At 29.9% G+C, this 20,255-nt stretch overlaps 1 protein-coding gene across 3 annotated transcripts in view; it reads right to left on the bottom strand.

Annotated features, from left to right (window-relative positions):
• Nucleotides 1–20,255, bottom strand: part of LOC129916857 (scavenger receptor class B member 1) — a 55,171-nt gene that overhangs the window by 4,083 nt on the left and 30,833 nt on the right. For all 3 annotated transcript variants that reach the window (XM_055997048.1, XM_055997046.1, XM_055997047.1), the window contains exons 2-10: nucleotides 15,976–16,067; nucleotides 15,689–15,849; nucleotides 15,155–15,299; nucleotides 9,366–9,566; nucleotides 9,059–9,286; nucleotides 6,896–7,013; nucleotides 5,508–5,674; nucleotides 3,816–3,941; nucleotides 3,179–3,697 (exon numbers count right to left, since the gene is read on the bottom strand). In XM_055997048.1, the coding sequence (XP_055853023.1) occupies nucleotides 3,179–3,697; nucleotides 3,816–3,941; nucleotides 5,508–5,674; nucleotides 6,896–7,013; nucleotides 9,059–9,286; nucleotides 9,366–9,566; nucleotides 15,155–15,299; nucleotides 15,689–15,849; nucleotides 15,976–16,067 (1,757 nt within the window). The remainder of the gene's footprint in view (nucleotides 1–3,178; nucleotides 3,698–3,815; nucleotides 3,942–5,507; nucleotides 5,675–6,895; nucleotides 7,014–9,058; nucleotides 9,287–9,365; nucleotides 9,567–15,154; nucleotides 15,300–15,688; nucleotides 15,850–15,975; nucleotides 16,068–20,255) is intronic.

Here is a 20,255-nt window from a genome sequence, read left to right as displayed (position 1 = left end):
GGCATTAAAAAAAATATTTGATAACAGGTAAAAAACAGGTTAAGTCGTGTGGTTTGTTAATTCAAAGTTTAAAAATTTTAAATAAAAACAAAGAAAGTTTAAATTGAAATTTAATTTAGACCACGTGCAGGTACATTTTATTTTTTTTTTTTAGGATAAAGACGATAAAATTGAACTTGAGCTGAGAAGTTCCATTTAAAATATAAAAAAAAATCTTTAGCATCTCAGCCGCCGATTTATGTTCATTTCAAGTTCAAGTTGGAAATTTTTTTATTGTTATTTGATAATCTGTCTGGATTAATTTTATTTTAGCAAAGTACTTCGAACTTACTTAAATCAACTTATAGGTAGGTTTTTAGTACTAAGTAAACCAGATAGATTACCAAATAGATTTCTCATGAGTAAAAATCTAGTACTAACAACTACACATCATATCATACACGAGCAGAAGATCATCTATTAATTCTAGTACTTGATCTTCTTATCATGAGCAGTCTACCACCTGTTACTTTGTAGTTGGTAATTCATGGGTAGATGATCTAGTACATTTTTTACTAGATCTACACATGCTTTTCTGCCAGTATAGATGTTCCAACAACACATTCCTATCTACTCGTGCAGAAGATTTTGTATAGATTAAAGTACTAGATCTGCTAATCGTGTACTTATAAGTAGTCTACTACCTACCTGCAAACGAATGCGTAGTAGTAGTTTACCACCTTCAAATGTCTATGGTCCTTGCATTAAATACATCTTTTCAATCCTAACTAAAATGGTACTACACCATCACACACAAAATTAATTAACAAGATGATGATCACTTGTCGGCACTTTTGCTGTTGAGTTGAGATGCAGATAAATATCGCAAGTAAGCAACAACTAACCAAAAAGCATACCTACTCGTTTTTCAGTTAGTTGTCATGTACCTACATATTTTTTCGCTAAACTTAATCAACAAATAAAATTAATGATGACAATTTAAACGTTATCTTGGCATCATACAACATCCATCGCACGTAATGTGTGGGTATTTTTTTCGTTTTGATTGCAAAGAAGACAACATTTTTCATCCATATACCAATTTATCTCAATTAAATTGCATAGTTGCATATATCTTGACCGTTCGCAATGACCAGAAATTACATTTAAAAAAAAAAATGCTGACCTTAGTTTATGATCTTGACAAAATTTTGTTTTTAACGCTTAAGGTGTGACCTGATTTTTAAAAGATTAGTGACAATCCGGAAATGTATTTTGCTCTGACATAAAGATGTGTAAGATATACCGTGACATCATATTACCTACTATAAATTTCAAACTGACAATCTTATGGAAGTTAAAATTGACCTATGACGGTTGTCAAATTAATAATTCTTCAACTCTTCAATCCTTTAATTTTAATTCTTCTTCCCAAACTCAAAGAAGCTCGTCTAGTTATCAAAATTATAAAAAAAAGTTCTGTTTGTTTACATTTTCTAACGCACATAAATGACAGCCGCATAGTTAAAATAAAAGGTGATCACAACAAAAACATTACTGTTAAAAAAGGAGCCAAGTTCTCCTATGTTAAAATTATGCTGGCACAAAAAGTACTGAGATGTAAAAGTGTACCAAGTTCTAAAGTTTGGGTTCAAATTCGTATCAATAAAATTTTGATTGTTCTCTTGACAATTTTTCTTTTAATTACCGATTTTTAAAGTTATTTCAAAAATTGCCAAGTAAACAATCAAAATTTTATTGATACGAATTTGAACCCAAACTTTAGAACTTGGTACACTTTTACATCTCAGTACTTTTTGTGCCAGCATAATTTTAACATAGGAGAACTTGGCTCCTTTTTTAACAGTAATGTTTTTGTTGTGATTTCACTACTTTTTGCAAGGTATGGCTGTAGAATTGAAAATCTCTATATTTGATGAAAATTCAGTGAAAATGGGCGGTTGCCACGCCCCCTGGCTGAAATTCTCAAATTTTAAATTTTTTCCTTTGTATAAACTACCATCTCTACCATTCTACCAAATTTCAAGATTCTACGATAATCAGAAGTGCTCTATAATATTTAATGATAATTCAGCGGAAATGGGCGGATGCCACGCCCCCTGAATTGAAAATCTCAAGTTTTCGATTTTTCCCTTTGTATACACCACAAACCTTATCACCGTGTAAAATTTCAAGTTTTACGTTAACGGGAAGTTCTCCATAATTTTGATGATCTGTCAGTGAGTGAGTGAGTGAGTGAGTCAGTCAGTCAGTTACGGTTTTTGCGATTTATGAAGCCCTATATCTCAGAAACTACTCCTCGTAAAAGGCTGAAATTTTGTAAGGAGTTTGGTTTTGACAAGCTCAATAAATGTAGCGAGTATGAAATTTCTAGCATCTTTGGTGTGGAAGTTAGAGGGGGGTCGAAAATGGCCTGAGTTGTTTCCTGTAAATAAGGGTGTAGTGCCAAAGTTGCTAGAGAACTTGGCTGGGCACTACCGTGCCCCTTGATTATAGTAATTTGCTAGCCTCTACACGAGCAGCAAAGCATGATTAAGTAGTAAATGTACAAATGTACTAGATCATCTACTAATGAGTATTCTACCTTCTCTATTGGAACGCGGCAAGAAGTAGAACTATAATAGTGTAGAGTAGAGTGCAGACTACTCATGAGTAGATGATTAGAAAACCTAGTACACATAAATGATCTGCTCGAGTAGATAGACTGTGTAGTTCGTAGTACTAGATTTCTACTCATATGACAGTTAACTGACTACTAAGGAAAATATAAGTAAAACATAATATGATGCTCTTGTAACCGCGAAGCAGACAAAAGGTAATTGCTTTTTTACAAAAGAAGTACCACTCGCATTTACTAAATAGCGTTGTAGGAGTATTTAAGTATTTTACATTCGTTAAGTTTTCTTTGTGTTTTTTTTTAACGTTTGACTTTCGATAGTTATACATAATTCTGACGAACTGCATAAAATTGCAAAATGCTTTGACCTTACTCTTTGTGACAACGAACTATATTCAGCTTAACGAAACATTTCATCTGACATTTTTCTTATTAAATTGATTTGTTAATTTGCCATGACACCGCTGTCATCCCCAATCTTATAACCTAATTGAGTTATATGTAAAAACGTCCTTGCAATGCGCTTCAAAACTCATTTTAATCAAATTAAAATCAACTTACCGCTTGTTCATCACTGGCATTGCCATTATGTATGCTCCTTGTTTCATCTGTCATATAATCATCTTCGATGTCACTGCTTGAACTACTACGACTTGACGAATCACTTGCATTACCATCATCTCCATCATCATTTTCAACATCAGACATTGCCGGTTCATCTTCCAACATATAACTCCCTGTGTTTGCGGCCTTAAGATCCACATCATATATCATAGCTCCTCGGTCTGCCTTGATTTCTTCTGTTTGCTTAGCCATAGGCATTTTTTCATTTGTTTGCATTAATTTCATTTCACAAGGATTATAAACACCAGAGCGTAAATTAGCCTTGGCATATGACTTGCCACTTTCTGAGATACGCTTAAAGTGTGACAACCTGATTGTGGCTCTTGTAATGGCAAAGAATAGAAATACCATGCCCAAAAGCAAACCACCCCAGAATCCAAGGTAATCAATATATGGCAGATAATTGAGGTAGAAATTAAAACGATTTGCTAAAGTATCTGGTAGTTCCATCATTGTCTATGGAAATGGATGATAAACAAAACAATTATAACAATCGATTTAAGGAAATGATAAGAAACGAAACAATTGTGTGGAAGAATTTAAAAAAGGTCTGGAATGATGTATAAGTACTTACAATCTCAAACCACAACATCGGGAAAGTAAGGTCACTAAATTGTGCAACCTTGTTCATGTTGCGGACATTCCTCATGTGCATGTTAATTTGAATTTTTACCGAGATCTCAAGTGGTAGTCCAGAGTCCTGTAGAAATAAGGAAAAGAATGCATATTGTTTTTTAGAATGGTCGTTAATCATGTTTTGCGTTTTATTTTTTTTTTTTTTTTTTAACAAAAACACACTTTGACAAAAATAAAGTGGTAAGATTTGGCAGGGTGTTACGAATTATAAAGGAAACGATCTGGACAGAAGTATGTAGCTTGTATAAGTTTGACATGTAGTTGCTGAAAGTAGCAGCTGACTGAACTCTAAACTGACAGTTAGCTTAGTGTAACTGAGGCCTAAGAGATAACCATCTCCACCTCCATTGACCTACTATATATGGACTGCTAGTCGTTTGACTTTTCCATACAAAAATTGAAAAAAAATGATTCCACATCTTTCTAGCTCTACTAGCGGTATAACCTTAGACGGCGAAAAGAGGAAACTTTTAGTGAATGACATCTGTCGTTAAAAGGTAGTGCTTTCTCTGTTTTTCTATATTTGTTCCTTTCGCACTTCGTCAAAAATGTTGCACTTATTCTCCGCTTTTTTTTAGGGCGCTAGTATCAAGAAGAAACAAGTGGAACCAACCTGAATATGCTTCTAGCAGTCCATATATATTAAGTCAATGTCCACCTCCATCTTGAACATTGACATCTAATTGGTTTTAGAAATACTTTCGTTCAGATTTTTCGTCAATTGTCTATCTGACATTTTGATTTCCGAAACATGACAGCAAACTGTCAAAATAGTTCAATCCTAACATGGTTTTTATTAAAATTCTATTGTGAATGATTTTTAGATAGATGGATTATGCTCACATGCATTTCAAATATTGGATATATTTACAAGATTGGGCTATAATTGAAAAAGTGTTATAATTTAAATGAACTGTTATATTTTGCCTACCAGTTAATAATTTTGCTTCTATTAAGCTTTACAGAAGCTAAAAAAGCATCTGTAAATCTTTATAGGAGCAAAATTGTTAGGTGGACTATGTGTTTGTATGTGCAGCAAGATGCCTCCACCACAGGTTTAATTCTATTTTGAATTGTGCATCGATACTTTAAAATTTGTTTTTGTTAAACACCCTGTTGATCAGTTTTCTTCTTATGATAACCTTGAAATATGGAATTTTTTTTTGTTTAAAATTCACTATAATCGGTAGCTTTTGTGAATGGACAAACAATTAAATGGAAAATTTAATTGAAATTCATTCACTGTCACACAATATGCATCTCTTCTTTCATTCACAATAGTCCTAACTGCATTACTCAAAATATTTTTTCTTTAGAAAAAATATTTTATAATATAAAAAATCAATAAATTAATTACCAATCCAATCTTATATAAAAGAGAGACAATAATGTGTCAAAAGCACCTTACAGCATTCTAATTGCATTTATCGTTATAAGTGCAGTATAGCGCATCGAAAGCTAATTGACATTATCCAAAGCGTGACCCACACCTTTTATCTTACTCACTTTTACATTTTTTTATTTGTATTTTGTCTTATTTTTGTTTATTTTTGTCTTGTGTTATTTTTGAAATCAATAAAACTTTGCTACTTGTTGGATTACTACATATATTATAATTATTACTACTTACCGGTTGAAGAATGAAGTAACTGGAATGTTCACTACGGTTTGGTTTAAGACCGGTTACATTATTCATAAGACCGGGATCAGTATCCATGAAATGTGGGTAACTTAGAGAAATGGGAAATCCGTAATAGCAATCAGTGACGTCAATGAGTCCACGTGGTTGACAATAACCTAATGTAATAAAAAGAAAAGTGTTATAATGACTGAAGTTAAAATGTCAAAAAAAAAAATCCATTAAAGTAATTTAAAATGGAAATTTACAGCTATTTTCCAATGGAATTATACCTATGAACTTATATTAGAAAAGATTACTTTCGCGTGCTGCAGTAGCACTTGCATTATTTTCCATTAGATTCCATGAGGCGACGACAATGATATTGCCTTCGTGTGTACTTATCGTAACTACTTTGCAACCAACATAGCTACTGTCAACGGAATGTCGCTGTCGGCTGTCATCTATCTTTCCGGTTAGAATGACTTGAGACTTTAGAATGAGGTGACTAAATTTCTTATGATACATGATATAAGCAGGGCGTATCATCATAGTAGACAAGGTTTTATTTAGGAAAATTTTACTTAATCATCAGAACACTAGCAAGGCGGACGTTATGTACAATCTCGTGTGTTTAAAAATTCACGTGTGACATTAGCAACTGTCAGTTTGATGATTAAAATGCTCAAGTGCGACAAAAATAATCATATGGTAAATTAGAGTACCTAGGTACTTAAGATGCACACTGATTATGTGTGCCCTCTTCGAGTATTGAATACAAAATTTTGCATAAGGCAATAAAAAAAAAGAAGAATTATTTGCGAAAAATTCCATCAACCATGGTAGGCAAAACAAAAATCAAAAACACACACGATGACGTTTCTTCGTGCGAGTATTTTTTTTTTGTTTCGTTGAGTGTAAACTGGAATATGCTTTGATGAATTTTAATGACAGCGCCAGTAAAGTGTTCAATATTTGAGTTTGAGCCTGATGTCCGTACGACCGACACTCAGAATTATAAGCCTCCACAGTAATTATAATTCATTACGTGTCATATTAGTATGTCCAACTTAACTAGCAATCAGTATTTGTTTACAATTTTTTTTTCTTCTCTCACATTTTATATTGAACATGCAAAATATCACACCTCAATTTAAAATTTGTGTAAACAGAAGAAAAAAAAAATTCATCTAAAGTACATTATATGATTGTAGTAGATTTTAAAAACAATGTATGGATAGTAAATAACGGTTGTGGTAGGTTGTTTTTTTTTTTTATTTCATTGCTAACTAGTTTTTTTGTTTTTGTAACAATTTTGTTTACCATAGATTTATTATTTATTCTAATTAAACTGACGGAACTTAATTGTAAGAAAGAAAGTAATAGAAATTGAAACTTACCTTGTCGGCAATAACATTTGTTTTTTTCTTCGATTTCGCCATTATCCATTGCATTATCTTCAAAAACATATTTATAACCAGCTAAATTTCTTCGAATGACTTCATCACCAGTACGTATCTAGAAAATAAGAACAAGAAAACAATACAAATAAGTTATTTTGACAATTAGATTGCGTTAAAATTAATGTCATATATTGACATCTGTCAGTCTATCCAAAAAGTTTTAAATAGTTTCATATGTGACAATTGTCTTAAATGTGTCTGGCACTAGTGAGAAACAAAATGTCATACATGTGTCGTATGGTAAGGTTCTATTACAATTGTTGTATAGTCTTTAACTGAACATTTAACGAAAGCTTAATAAAGGTATTATCATAAATGAACAAAATATAGTTTTCAATATGTCAAGTAGATAAAAAGGTAAGCATAATGCTTAACTCTGACAGCTGTCAATATTACGATCTCAAACTGTGGTTAGAAGTGATTTTCACTCACAAAACCACAATGGAATTGAAAAGAGTTTTCAACAAAATGTTTAATTTCATACAATCACGTACATTTAGCCATTTTACTATTTTGCGTCATATTGTCAAATGGAGATTTATATATGAATTATAATCACATCCTATTTCGTTGTATTCGAAATTTAAATACAAATTCCGGAACTTAAACTTCCATCGAATTCATGTAAATTTTATTAGAATTTTTTATTATGAATGAATAATACTAATTTTTCTGATAAAGTCAGCTTAAAAAGTTAACAGTCAATTAACAACAGTTTTGGTAAATTTAATGTCACAATTAAAAAACGTCAGTGTAACGTATTGAAAACATCAATTTTCCTTGAGGGTTATTGTTCTGTCATAATGAAAAAATAAGCATAGCAACGCGGAAGTATTTTCATTTAAACCGGACTATTTCAATTTTGAATACATTTAAGTGATTTACTAGCACAAAAAGTACTAGAATGAAATTTTAATCATCTAATGAGTACTTTATTACCTACATTCAAAAGATAACGGTTCAATTTTGACACAGGTTCAAAGAGTCATTGGTCCTAGGTGCGTTCTTTTTCTAACAATAGTCAACTATCGTTGTTATATCAAAAAATATTGTTGATGTGTCATTAGGTGTGTTTTTTATTACAACCGGTCTTAACTGGACAAAAAAAACGCAGTATGGGCTAAGCAATTTACATGTTAAATACAACAACACCTTAGCCCCTTGGGCTTAGTTGTTTAGCCCGGAGATTTCTCTGGGCTTAACTTTTTGAAGAGTTTTAAATCTGTGCTACCAAACTAATTTTTTCATAAATTGTTTAGAATTTGTTTAAAAACGTGAAAACTCACGTTTGGAAGGACAAAATGTATTAAAATAGTTTTGCTAGCATACATTTTTGTATCTCTTTGTAAAACATACATGAAAAATACAAGAAAATAACGAAAGCGAAAAATATGACAACTCTAAATTTTTGTTGTGTCTGCTGTTTTCGGAACATTCAATATACAGTGCTGCCAAGATTTCAGGTTTAGCCCCGAGGCGTTTTTTTTGTCCAGTTAAGACCGGTGGTAATAAAAAACACACCTATTGTTAGAAATTGTTGGGTTTTTTACAAATCATTTAGGAACGATTTATTGTTAGATATTGTTAAACTGTCAAACACAAAAAAAAATTGTATTGAAAATATTTTTATTTGCATAATTATAACAAAAATAATGTTTTTTTAGTCAAAATAAATTCTTTTGCATCATAAAATTGCAAAACTCTGTTTTTATTTTCATTTTATTCCGCTTATTTCCAAAAGAAAAAATCCTTAAGTTGGTTTTGTAAACAAAACATCCACTTTGACACATCAACCATCTCATGAGTGTTCAACTCATATCATGGAGGTGAGTTGGAAATAGTTACGATTTGTAACTATTTGACACTTCAAAATGAGTTTAGGAACGATGTTCATCTGTCAAATAGTTACAAATCGTAACTATTATGTTGTTTAAGAACGACAAAAGTTAACGATAGTTAACAATAGTTAACTATTGTTAGAGAAAGAACGCACCTCCTGTAATAGTTTGTGTCATTTTGACACATGTCAAATTGTTAATTGATTGAATTGATAATGACAGGAGCATATTTTTTTTTTCTTAAGAACATGTTTGTACTTACCAAGTTTTGTGGCCGACACATGCTTTTACGGAAAAAGAGAACTGAATCATTTGGTTGAATGAAACTCTTAAACTTTGTACCATCTGAAGCCATATTGATATTACTACAATGATGACCATCCCATTGGGGTAGATCTGGTGAACCTCTATAAGTAGCATATAAACCAGATATACTTGGATCATCTACACCAGTATGAAAAGTTTCATAATCGGTATCGAAGTCGTACATCTATTAATTAGCAACAAAAAAAAGAGAAAACATAAATAAAAATTTTCAAAGAAACATGTTAAAAATTATAAAATCTTACCCGATCAATAAGACCAACTTTATCGAAATAAATCCAACCTGGAAGGAATGTATTGCCCAAAGTTGTTATCGATGATTTATAGCCAAACATAAATTCTCGAGCTGTCATTTTGACAATTGGAGTACTGTCAGTATTTGCTAACATAACATTTACTGGGAAACGCACAAAGAAGCTTTTATCAGATGCAACTTGAGCAATTGACTAGAAATAAAACAAAAAAAAAATAAAAAAAAACTATAATTAAAAATTGAGTTTTGTTTTATAAGAATATAATTAATAGTAAAAAGATTCATGGGACATTTTCTATGTTAATTTCTTTTTATTTTTACTGAGAATGTTTTAAAATTGAATTTATTTTAAAACGATTAATGCTTTGCTAACCTGTATTAGAACTTAAATTAGGACTTTCAATAAATTAAAAGTTGTTTCGAATTAATTTAATCACAATTTCTTGTATCACAATCACAAGTTGTGTTAATTTTGCAATTTAGCAGCATATTATTTTGCCCATCTAAAGTTGTCATAAAGTTTCGGTGGTGCCATCCAAGAACCGGTTTTATTCCTAGGTACTTTTTTGTCAATCCGGCTTGGAATTTGTCATAGGATCAAAGGTGTCAAAGGGCTCTTTTTTTATTCGAAGACAAAGTCAATAAAATATAATAGTTTATGATTAGGTACCTAAATCTAAAGAAAAAGTGTGCCTTAGGCATTTTAAACTTGTTTTTTAGGAGGGATTGTAAACCTTTTTCTATGGTTCAAATAAAAACTGGTTTTGAATAATAAAATTCTAATTGGTTGATTATGTTAACGCCCTAACAGGAAATAGGTATACTTTTTGTACCTGTCATTTTTTATATTAGATTCTTAACTACGAATTTAAATATTTGCTTAATATTTATGACTTTTTTTTAAGGTGTTGATCAGGTACAAAATGGTGGACAAAAATGAACGTAAAGTAGCACAGATAGATCGCAAGAGCATCTGTTTGGTGCTGAACGTCAAACTGACATTTGATAGATTTAACTGGCAAAAAATGTAGTAGATTTTTTGTTCCAACATAGTATGAACTGTGTCTTAAAACAAAATTTTATTGAAAATGCTTACATCAAAACTTTCCACAGCTATCAAATTGACGCAAACGAAACTATATTAAGATATTCTTCAACTTTTTTTACTTCCCATATTGTTTATGCATCTAATTATTATCCATTCGTATATCAATTAAAAAACCCATTTAATACATTTCTAAGGTAAAATCAATTACAAACACGCCACCATTCAATTTTTATACAAAGCTCTTCCTTTAACAAGATTTATATGTAAGTTAGATAATAAATATCACACTTAATAGTACTAGGAACAAGCTTAATGATAATGGTCAATATAATTATATCCGTTTAAGTCTTGAAGGAAATAAAAAAAAAAAGTTATCACTAATACCTTGTCTTTTTTATTGGTTTGATTGAATGATCAAATAAAAAAGTGTGAGTCTAGGTTAATTTTAATAAAACAACTTTTATTTGCAAATTTTCATTGAAAAAATAAAAATCTATTAATAATTATTATTACCTATTAACCAGTTTGAAAATATTGTTCCGTAAAGTTCTAGTAAATTAGCTTATGCTTATTATGCAATTGACAGATGTCAAACTTTTCCTTATACTTTTCTCATGTCTTCCGAAAATATCACCTTCAAAACACACACTGGTTTTGACTTTTTTTTTTAATAAAAAACCAGAAAAAGTTTACTAAAACTATTACAAAAATTTGAAATAATAACATTAAAAAGCAATTCAACGAATGTTTAATAAACTTAACGATGATGATTAATATTATCATGTCAGTAGTTCCTTTGACACAAGAGTTTCTCTCTAAACCAATAACCGGATTTAAATTATTTACAATGCAAATATAAAGTAAGAAATAATCATTTATAAAATTGTAATAAATTACAAAAATTTAATCTACTACTGACATTTTGTTCAATTAATGTAATGTTTATATGAACTAGGCGTAACTTTTATGAAGGTGACATAAAATTAATGAACCGGCTGCAAACCCATATGCATTTTTGAGTAATTAATATATCGAACTGCCACTAATTAATTATTGTTTATACAAATAAAGAAAGAAGTAACTAATTTCAATTAATTTCTTATTAATGTTTCACTCATCGATTTTTTTGTATCTTAATTTTGCATATAATTGTTATTGTGAATCACTTTGTTAAATACTACTTATAACTGATGGCACCACAATAAATAACAGTTCAATTACAAATTGATCTGTCAGATTCGATTTTTCGATGAGTTAAAACAATAAATGACAGTTAAGTGATTTTAATGCAACAAATCTTACGGTTTTAATTTTCTGTTAATAAACTTTTAGCAGGTAATTGAGATGTAAATTGATCTTAAAATGTTTTTATTCGGTTGATTTTAATTTAAAATGAACAGACTTAATTGACTTTTAAGGAAGTAAAAAGAAAATTTATTTCCGGTGAATTTGTTTATTATGTTGGTCAGAATTTACATGGCCCTTGTTTTTATGGTGTATTTTTTCTTGATAGACTACTTATATGAGTACTAATCTAGTACTACCAACTACATATTCCTATTATTTTAGAAGAAAATAATACGTAGATAGTTGTACTAGATGTACAAATCATCTACTTATGAGTAGTCCACAATCTGTATTTTTTTTGAATAACAACTTTAAACTTATAAATTTTGACAATTAAAAAAGTACTAAAAATTTAATCTTCACTAAAAAAACGCTAATTAATCTCAAATTCAAATAAAAAGTTATTTGAAACGAATTGAATTCCTGGTCATGTTTAACATTAACAGTATAAATTTTTTCCGCTTCAAATCAAAACAAAAAATTTTGATGAAATAATCAAAACAAGTAATAAAATTTCGAACGATATGCGCATTAAAATTAGAATTATCAAAAAATCATAAACAATACGTGACAACTTTCAACAATTTGCCGGTAAAATGTGATGGCTCCGATTCAAAATGTAAACAAACAAGAAAAAAAAAAAAATCAAAAATGACCTTAATATTACATTATTATCTGTCTGGGAATTGTTTCGAAAATGAGTCACTCTTCTCATTCCAGTCAATTTTGAATTAGAGAGGACGTTCACTTAAACATCTTCACGTATATTGATTTCATCACAAAACCGATGTTAAAATTCACACATAATTTTCTTTTTCTATAAGCACCATACCACCGCTGACAGACAGAAATTAGTTAATAGTGAATGAAAAATAACATAATCACCGTGTATTGAACTTTTAACCTATATAAAAGCTGTTATGTCTGCAATTGTTTTTTCGCGCCATTATTTTCTTATTCACACTCATGAAAGCCAAATTGCAATCTCTCGTTGGGATTTAACACAAAACGGCGATGCATTATAAATTCCACCCAATTATGCAATGGAAAGAGGTGAATGCAACTTCTATCTGTCATTAAATCGATCACAAACAAAACCATAACCAACCAATGATTGATTTGTTCAAACACAGACATTATTATTATTATTGTGGCCAAAACTCTTGAGTCATCGCATAATGATGATTGACAAGATAGACGTCAAAGATGCGGGAATTCGAATCTATGGACTTTGATCTCTGTGTTATGCCAGTTGCCAGAGAAGGTATGTGTTGTTACTGTCATATGGGTAATTGGCATCTTAATTGATGAATAAAAGATTTCTATTTTTTTAGGAAGCACAACAAAAAATTTATCAAAAAACCATTAGATCACGATGGTTATTTTTAGTATCATTCTTCGATGAATATGGTTTTGGTTTGCTTGTCAGAATGACATATGAAATTTTGGTGTTCAAGGACGTTGATTAGCATATAATTATTTTGAGTAAGGTAAGCTTCAATTCATACATAGGTAACTGATTTTGTTTATATTCAATTAGATAGGTTATAACTGATACATTTAGGGGGTATTTTGAAATGAAGGTTTTATGGATTTAAGTTTCGAAGCCACTTAGGATCGGATTTAACAATTCATTCGCCAATAAATACTTGGCAAAAAAAGCAATCAAACAGGGCTATATCGTTAAATTAACAAAATTATCCAGCTATCTGCTATCTTGGACGTGCTTTACTTATTCAACTGCTATACAGTTAAAATTTTGACGTTCAATCTTATTTTAAACAAATAAAGTGAACAAACAGGTCTTATATTGTAAATTTGATGTTTCGCATAATGGCTGCGTTCCTTTGGAGATGGAAGTCTTCTCATAACTAGAAATCTAGTACTTTTTCTGTCAAAAAATATGTGGGAAATCTACACTTTCGCAATTTAGGTCGCATGACTTTAATTTATGTATATCAATACCTGAATTAAAGAAACAAGACTCACAAATTCTGTTGCTAGTTTAATAATTACTAACGTATGTACATAAACATCCGTTTGAAACAATTAAAGTTATCATCTGACGTATGTTAAGTAGGCCATCCACAATCTAATACATTTATTAAATTAGTTGTTGCAGACTAATATATATGTTTTTTTTTAAAATTGAAAGTTTGAACTTTGTTGCATATTTTAAAGGCGAATGACATTTGGGGCAATGAGAAATCTTTTGTTACCAGTTTTTAAGTCTTGAATTCTTGTTAAACCTGCTAAAAATATGACTAAATCACATCATCCATCTTAGAGAATACTAGATTTTTTTTTTTTTTAATTTTTGCATGCAGAAGATACAATATTCTATTTTTAAGTTGAACTTTGTTATTATGTTTATATGGGAAATAAATTACAATATTTATATAATATGAAATGGGAAAGTTTCTATAGTCAAATTAATTGGATATAACAAAAGAAGTTGATTTATAGTTTGGTTTATTCGATGATTTGTGGTGAGAATGCATTAGATATGCACGAATATTTCAAGCTTTGTGGTGGCTAGATTTGTTTGGTCAAGGGTCAAAGGGCAATGACAGCGTTTCTTTGGAGGTGGTCGACTACTCATGAGTAGAAATCTAGTACTACCATCCACACATTATAACTACTCAAGCTGAAGATCATGTGTTAATTGTGCTAGATCTACTTATCATCTACTCATGAGTAGTCCATCACCTGAAAAAGAACGTTGCTAATAAGAAAACTCACTTGTTAACTTGGCGCCACCACAAAAAAAAACAACAGCTGTCAAATAACTTAATCTATTACCATCTAATCAAACAAGCATAAGCTATTACAAAAAAATCAACTAGCTTTGTCTACTTAATTCAAAATAAAACAAAAAGATTAGGGTGGCAATTTTCCAGACAATAACTGTATAATTTACACGACAGCTTGCCTGATTTATTAATTCTAATGCACGATTTTTTTTTATCTCGCCTTTGTACTCGTCTAATGTTATGCTCCAGAATGACGTTCAAACACGACGAATTGATTATATACATCATTATTCATTGTGACACTGCCTTTTATAATACAAACATGTCTATGATCATTAGCTAATAGTTAAATATCAGTATACAACAATGTCTCCTACACCGTTTATTGACCCATGACAAATCAAAATCAACAGAGCAGAAAAGGCACGCGACTCATTTTTCAAAATAAAATAAATAACAGACAAAAAAAAAAACAACAACAACAAAAACAAACACTCAACAGAAATGTGTGTTGATAAATAATAATTAAAATACTCAGATTGATCAGCGTGTGAACATATTTTTTTTTGTTGTGTTTTGTTGCTTTTTTCTTTCTATTGTGAATTGGTATGTGGATATTTTGTCGTGACTTACCAGCATAGCAATATTTAACATATAAACTGCGTCATCTTCTCTTCGACCTCCAGATAATTCTTCCTGCCAAACTAGTGGATGACGTGGAATGGCTGAAACAGTACCATTTTCATTAAATGTCACATTCTCATGAGTCATTAGTTCTCTAGAAAAAAAAGATAGAAAAGAATTTTGTAATGTCAATTAATTATTTATATTGATTATGTAAGACAGTTTGTAAATGTATTGACATTTTTGTTGAAATTATGCAAGTGTCAAAATAATGTCAAAATGTCAAACTATCGACGTTTATCTCGTTTATGGTATATTTCAATCTTTTAGGAAATAAATCAAGTGTCAATTACAGAAAACAAAGTGTCTTCGTTAAGTTTTTGAAATTTATACTTCTTTTGGTGCGTTATACACGAATAAAATTTACATTTGAGCGGCCATAATACACACCTTTTTATTTCATCTGTCATTTTTTTTTTCTTTAATCAAATGACATCTGTCAATTTAACATTTTAAATGAAAATGATGATAAGGATAACTTACTTGTAAACATAAGGTCCGACTTCTTCAACATTCATTTTCTCACGACCAGCTAAAAACGCTTCAGCATTTGTAATATTAAAGAGATAAACTTTCAAATACAAATCTACTGGTGGTTTCTCCCATAGTCCAAAAATTTCACCTCCCTCTTCAAATACTAATTTCTATAAATAACAAATAAAACAAAACAAAAAAATTAAGGTTACATCAGTTGTTTTTAAAGTTTTCCATGAACAATGTCAATGACAACAAATATTGTGTGTGAATGACATTTAAAATATGACACTTACCCATTTGAATATTAAATCATAAGGTTGAAAAATTTTCACTAACACTGCACCAGTAATAGCTAATAGACCTCCAAGAAGTAATAAGAAGGCACCTGAAAAAAATAAATTAAGAAAATTAAAAAATAAATCAAATTTCAGTTTATGATGAAATGTTTTGTTGATAAACATTGAATAGAATAAAAATATATTATGTTCCACATACGCCATAGAAACCCAAATCCACATCAAAGGTTTTCGTATTTACAGGGACAGTGACCGTTTTAATTGTTTTTCTTTTACTTTGAAGTTTGTGCATAGCCAAAAATTTTTAGACACTTTATTACCATTGAGTTATTTCGAGAATAAATGAAGCTATTCATACAAATTACTTATTTATCTTTACTCCAATACAAAAGCTTTGGAAAATTTAACGAAGAACAAAATAAATGTTTAATTGAATGCACATTTTATGTGTATGTGTGTACTTTGGTATAACATTGAAAACATTCGGTTAAGGCGAGTTTGTTTATATTTAAATTCTTTGGTTGTTTAATTGATACTAAAAATATCTACAAAATTTGGGGGCTTGGTCTTCAGGCTTAAAGAGTTTGAAGACCTTGATTTCTCAATAATAGTTTCAATTTAATTATATTCTAAACGGCATTGTCACTGTGACGTGAATTTTAGACGTTGATCCACCATATTTTTAAGCATTTTTATTTTTAAAAGAAATTCTTCGTTAAGTTTTTTTTTTTCGTTTTACATCTTTTTAAATAAGTTTTAAGCATTTTCAAATAAAATACTTCCTTAAGTTCATTTTGTTTTAGTTTTAGAAATAAAAAAAAAAACTCAACGAAACTTTGTCTTGTAACAAAAAATTACAAATAATTTTTAAATCCATGTAGCTACAAGAGAAAAAGCTATTAAATCATAAAAAACAAACATTTAGTCGAAAAAAAATTATGATACCGATTGTTTCGTTAAGTTTTTTTTTAATTGAATTAGATTATTTTAATTTTTCTCAAAAATGTGAAGTTAAGCTACTGTTAGAAAGGTTTGTATACTTCACAGTTACATACTTTTTAATAAAAAGAACATCATTTAAATAAAATGAAACTTAACGAAACTTTGATTCATGCCACTGTTACCGTGGTAGAATATATTTTGTTATTGTTTCCTTATCCAATCAGAGCCCAAGTAAAGTTTATGAAAGTCACGGTAAAGCTTTTCAAGAAAGTTGGAGTTGTCTCATAGCTCAGCAGCTTTGAAGATTCTATGGAATTCAAAAAACTCTTCTTCAGTTTCTTGGCTTTAACGCTAAATTAACATTTAAATTGATGGTTTATTCCCATTTCATACACATCATATTAACACCTGTTTGTTTTATTGACTTTTTTGAGCTTCATAAATATGTTTTGTCTATCACCTCTAGAGAGTACAAAGAATTTCTTAAATAAATTGTATTAATTTTTGTTGAAATTCCAAAGTGTAAGCTACAAAATTTTTCAAATAACCAAACCTCAAAAAGATACCCAGAAAGCCAGATACCACCCACAATGTGTGTGTTTCGCTGTACGACAAACACGAGACTTTTTAAGCAACAATGTCGGCAAAGTTTCTATTTATTTATATTTTTTTTTTTATTATTATTGTTGACTGTTCCTTTATATCAACTTTTATTTTTTGTTTTGAATTTTACTACTCATCTGTACCGAATGGAATACAAAATTGCTCATTAAAAAAAAAATATGGTCGATTGTGTGTGAATACATATGTGAAATTATTGTTGTTGAATTGGATTCTTCACTTTTGCTTTGATCGAGAATTTTTCTAGAAGCAGAATGCTTTTATGAAGTATAGGTAATCTCATTGTGCGTTAAAGCGATAAATAGAATTGTATATTGAACCTTCCGGGTATTAATGGAGAAGTGCATTATGATGGTTTGATTTTGAATTATTTCTGACCTTGGTTAGGAAGAGATTTTTTCTTTTGTTTTCCTCTGTGAAATTACCATTTAAATTATATAGTCAAAGTGGCCACCGCATAAAGCAAATGTAATGCAACTGGTTTCAGAATACACTGAAAGAAAATTATTGAACTTATAAAAACGAAGATTGTGGAATGCATTCATACATATACTTTCTTAAACGTTTCTCAAACGTTGTTTACATTGGACTCAATTCTCCGCATAATTTTGACGTGTCAAAGAGACGTCAAACAGAGTCGGAGAACTGAGTTTACGTTCCACAAAGTATTTTTTTCCAACACTCAAGGTTTGTGGAATGTATGTTAGTGCTTGGATAAATACACAAATAAATTCCACAAACGCAGCGAAACTAGTTAAACCTTAAACTATATTCTTCGAATCAATCACTATTTAAATTTTCCAAAAAAAATGTGGAACGTGTGAATTTTTCTCACTTCTTGCAAACTTTAAAGCTAATACATTTCACAACAAACCCCACCTCATAATCCTCTATGCGTTTTTCCTGAAAAATCAAATGAATACGTTCCACAATATTCCTTAAGTTATATTTGACAATCAAATACCTTCTACAAAACTTCGTTTTCAAGAACAGCAAACTATTTACTTCTTTAAAGATGATTATGTTCCACAAATCACTAATTTAATTTACCAACAAAAAACAAGCAAACTTATTTCAAGTAACTGAAATATAAGATTGTTTTCTCAGTGTAGAATAAAGAATGCAAAGATCTTGCCACTGATTTGAAATAAGAGGGAATAAAGTGTGTGAGTAGATATCCCTCTTCTGGATACTAGTTTGGCATTGGAATATCCCCAACTCTTGATCGTAATGACATCAAAGTTAATGGATACTATGTGAGTCAGAAAGGAGTGGTAAACAAGCTTTCCTGTCATTTGGTAATTTTCCTAGATAACTAGTAATTCTTCCAGCCACCGCATCAGCACATGCAGGAATATTTTTTTATATATTTTATGAATGCAGGTTTTTTATCTGGATATTTTTCTGGGATTTCCATGCAAACACACTTAAATTGATCTAGAATTTTGATTTCATTTAAATGAACATTCTACCATTTTTTATTTGTGCGTCATTCGAAATTAGTTTCGGATCAACAACAACGGACTGGTTTTTTGTTTTATTTTGTTGAATGTATTTTACTGCGTTTTATGTTATTGATGACATTTCTTAAATTTTTTTTCTCAAAAAAAGAAATATTTTTATTAAAAAAAATATCAATAAAATTAAGGAATTTTTAATTGTGTTTTTTTTTTGTTTCCTTTTCTTACAAGCAGGTGGTGCTGTTGACCTTAAACTAATATTTCTTTCAATTTTTTTTTTTGTTGATGTCTGACAAATCATGGAAAAAAACTGGTACGTAACCTTTCTATAATTTTTTGTTTTCGTTCTAAAATATTCACAAATATTTTTGCAAAGAATCAGCAAACATTCTAAATGATTATTCTGCATAGAATGTTTTTTTTTTTTTTTTAATTCGTTTTTGTGGTTTAATAAAGTTGTTGAGTAGGAAATAAAATAGGTTTAGATTTTTTTTTGTTTTAAGAAAAAATCTAGAAATACTAACATTTACATATAATTAATTTTGCGAAAGGGGGAAATTCTTTAAAAATGAAGAAGACGGAATTTGAGTGCTGCCAAAACTAAACTAATTTAATTTTAATTGAAAAATAATTCAAATGATGTTTGTTGGAAAGATCTTTTATAATGTTCATTGATATGAGTTTTAAAGTGACAGACAAAAGTGAGGCCAATGTGAACATCGTCTAACAAAGAAAATTTCTGCATCTATCAAATGTCAAAAAATGGCAAAAAAACATAGTTAAAATTTCAAAATGGCTGCTCAAATTTAAATTTATTTCCTGTTTAACGCACCTAAAGAAGTATAACCTTAACCTAACTCCAAACTGTCAGAGATCTCTTTTTGTGTCTAAATGTAGATAAACTTGTTTCTTTTAATGACAGTTCTTTAATTTAAAAAAAAACATTTTGGCTATCTTTATCTAACAATGAAATTGCGAGTGGGAAAGCAATACATAAACATTAAAATCAGTCGAAAGAGAGTCTGATGTGAACATAACAAGTAATGGAAGCCCATTTTTGACAGCTAAGTATTGGCAAAACAATTAATGTCTGCTTGTCTATGTAGAAAAAGGCAAGTTCATAAATTCTCTTAAGTCAAGTAAAATTCTACAAATAGTTCATTTTCGTTAAATGCTAAAGTTAAGACTTTGTCAATATCTTATGTTTCTTTTGAAATGTTCTTTCCGTCCGTTTCCAGTATGTCCTATTATCTT

This window comes from Episyrphus balteatus, chromosome 3, assembly GCF_945859705.1.
Source record: "Episyrphus balteatus chromosome 3, idEpiBalt1.1, whole genome shotgun sequence".
NCBI classification, from domain to species: Eukaryota; Metazoa; Arthropoda; class Insecta; order Diptera; family Syrphidae; genus Episyrphus; species Episyrphus balteatus.
Note: the sequence above shows the minus strand (reverse complement) of the source record. Positions and strands in the feature narration are given on the sequence as shown.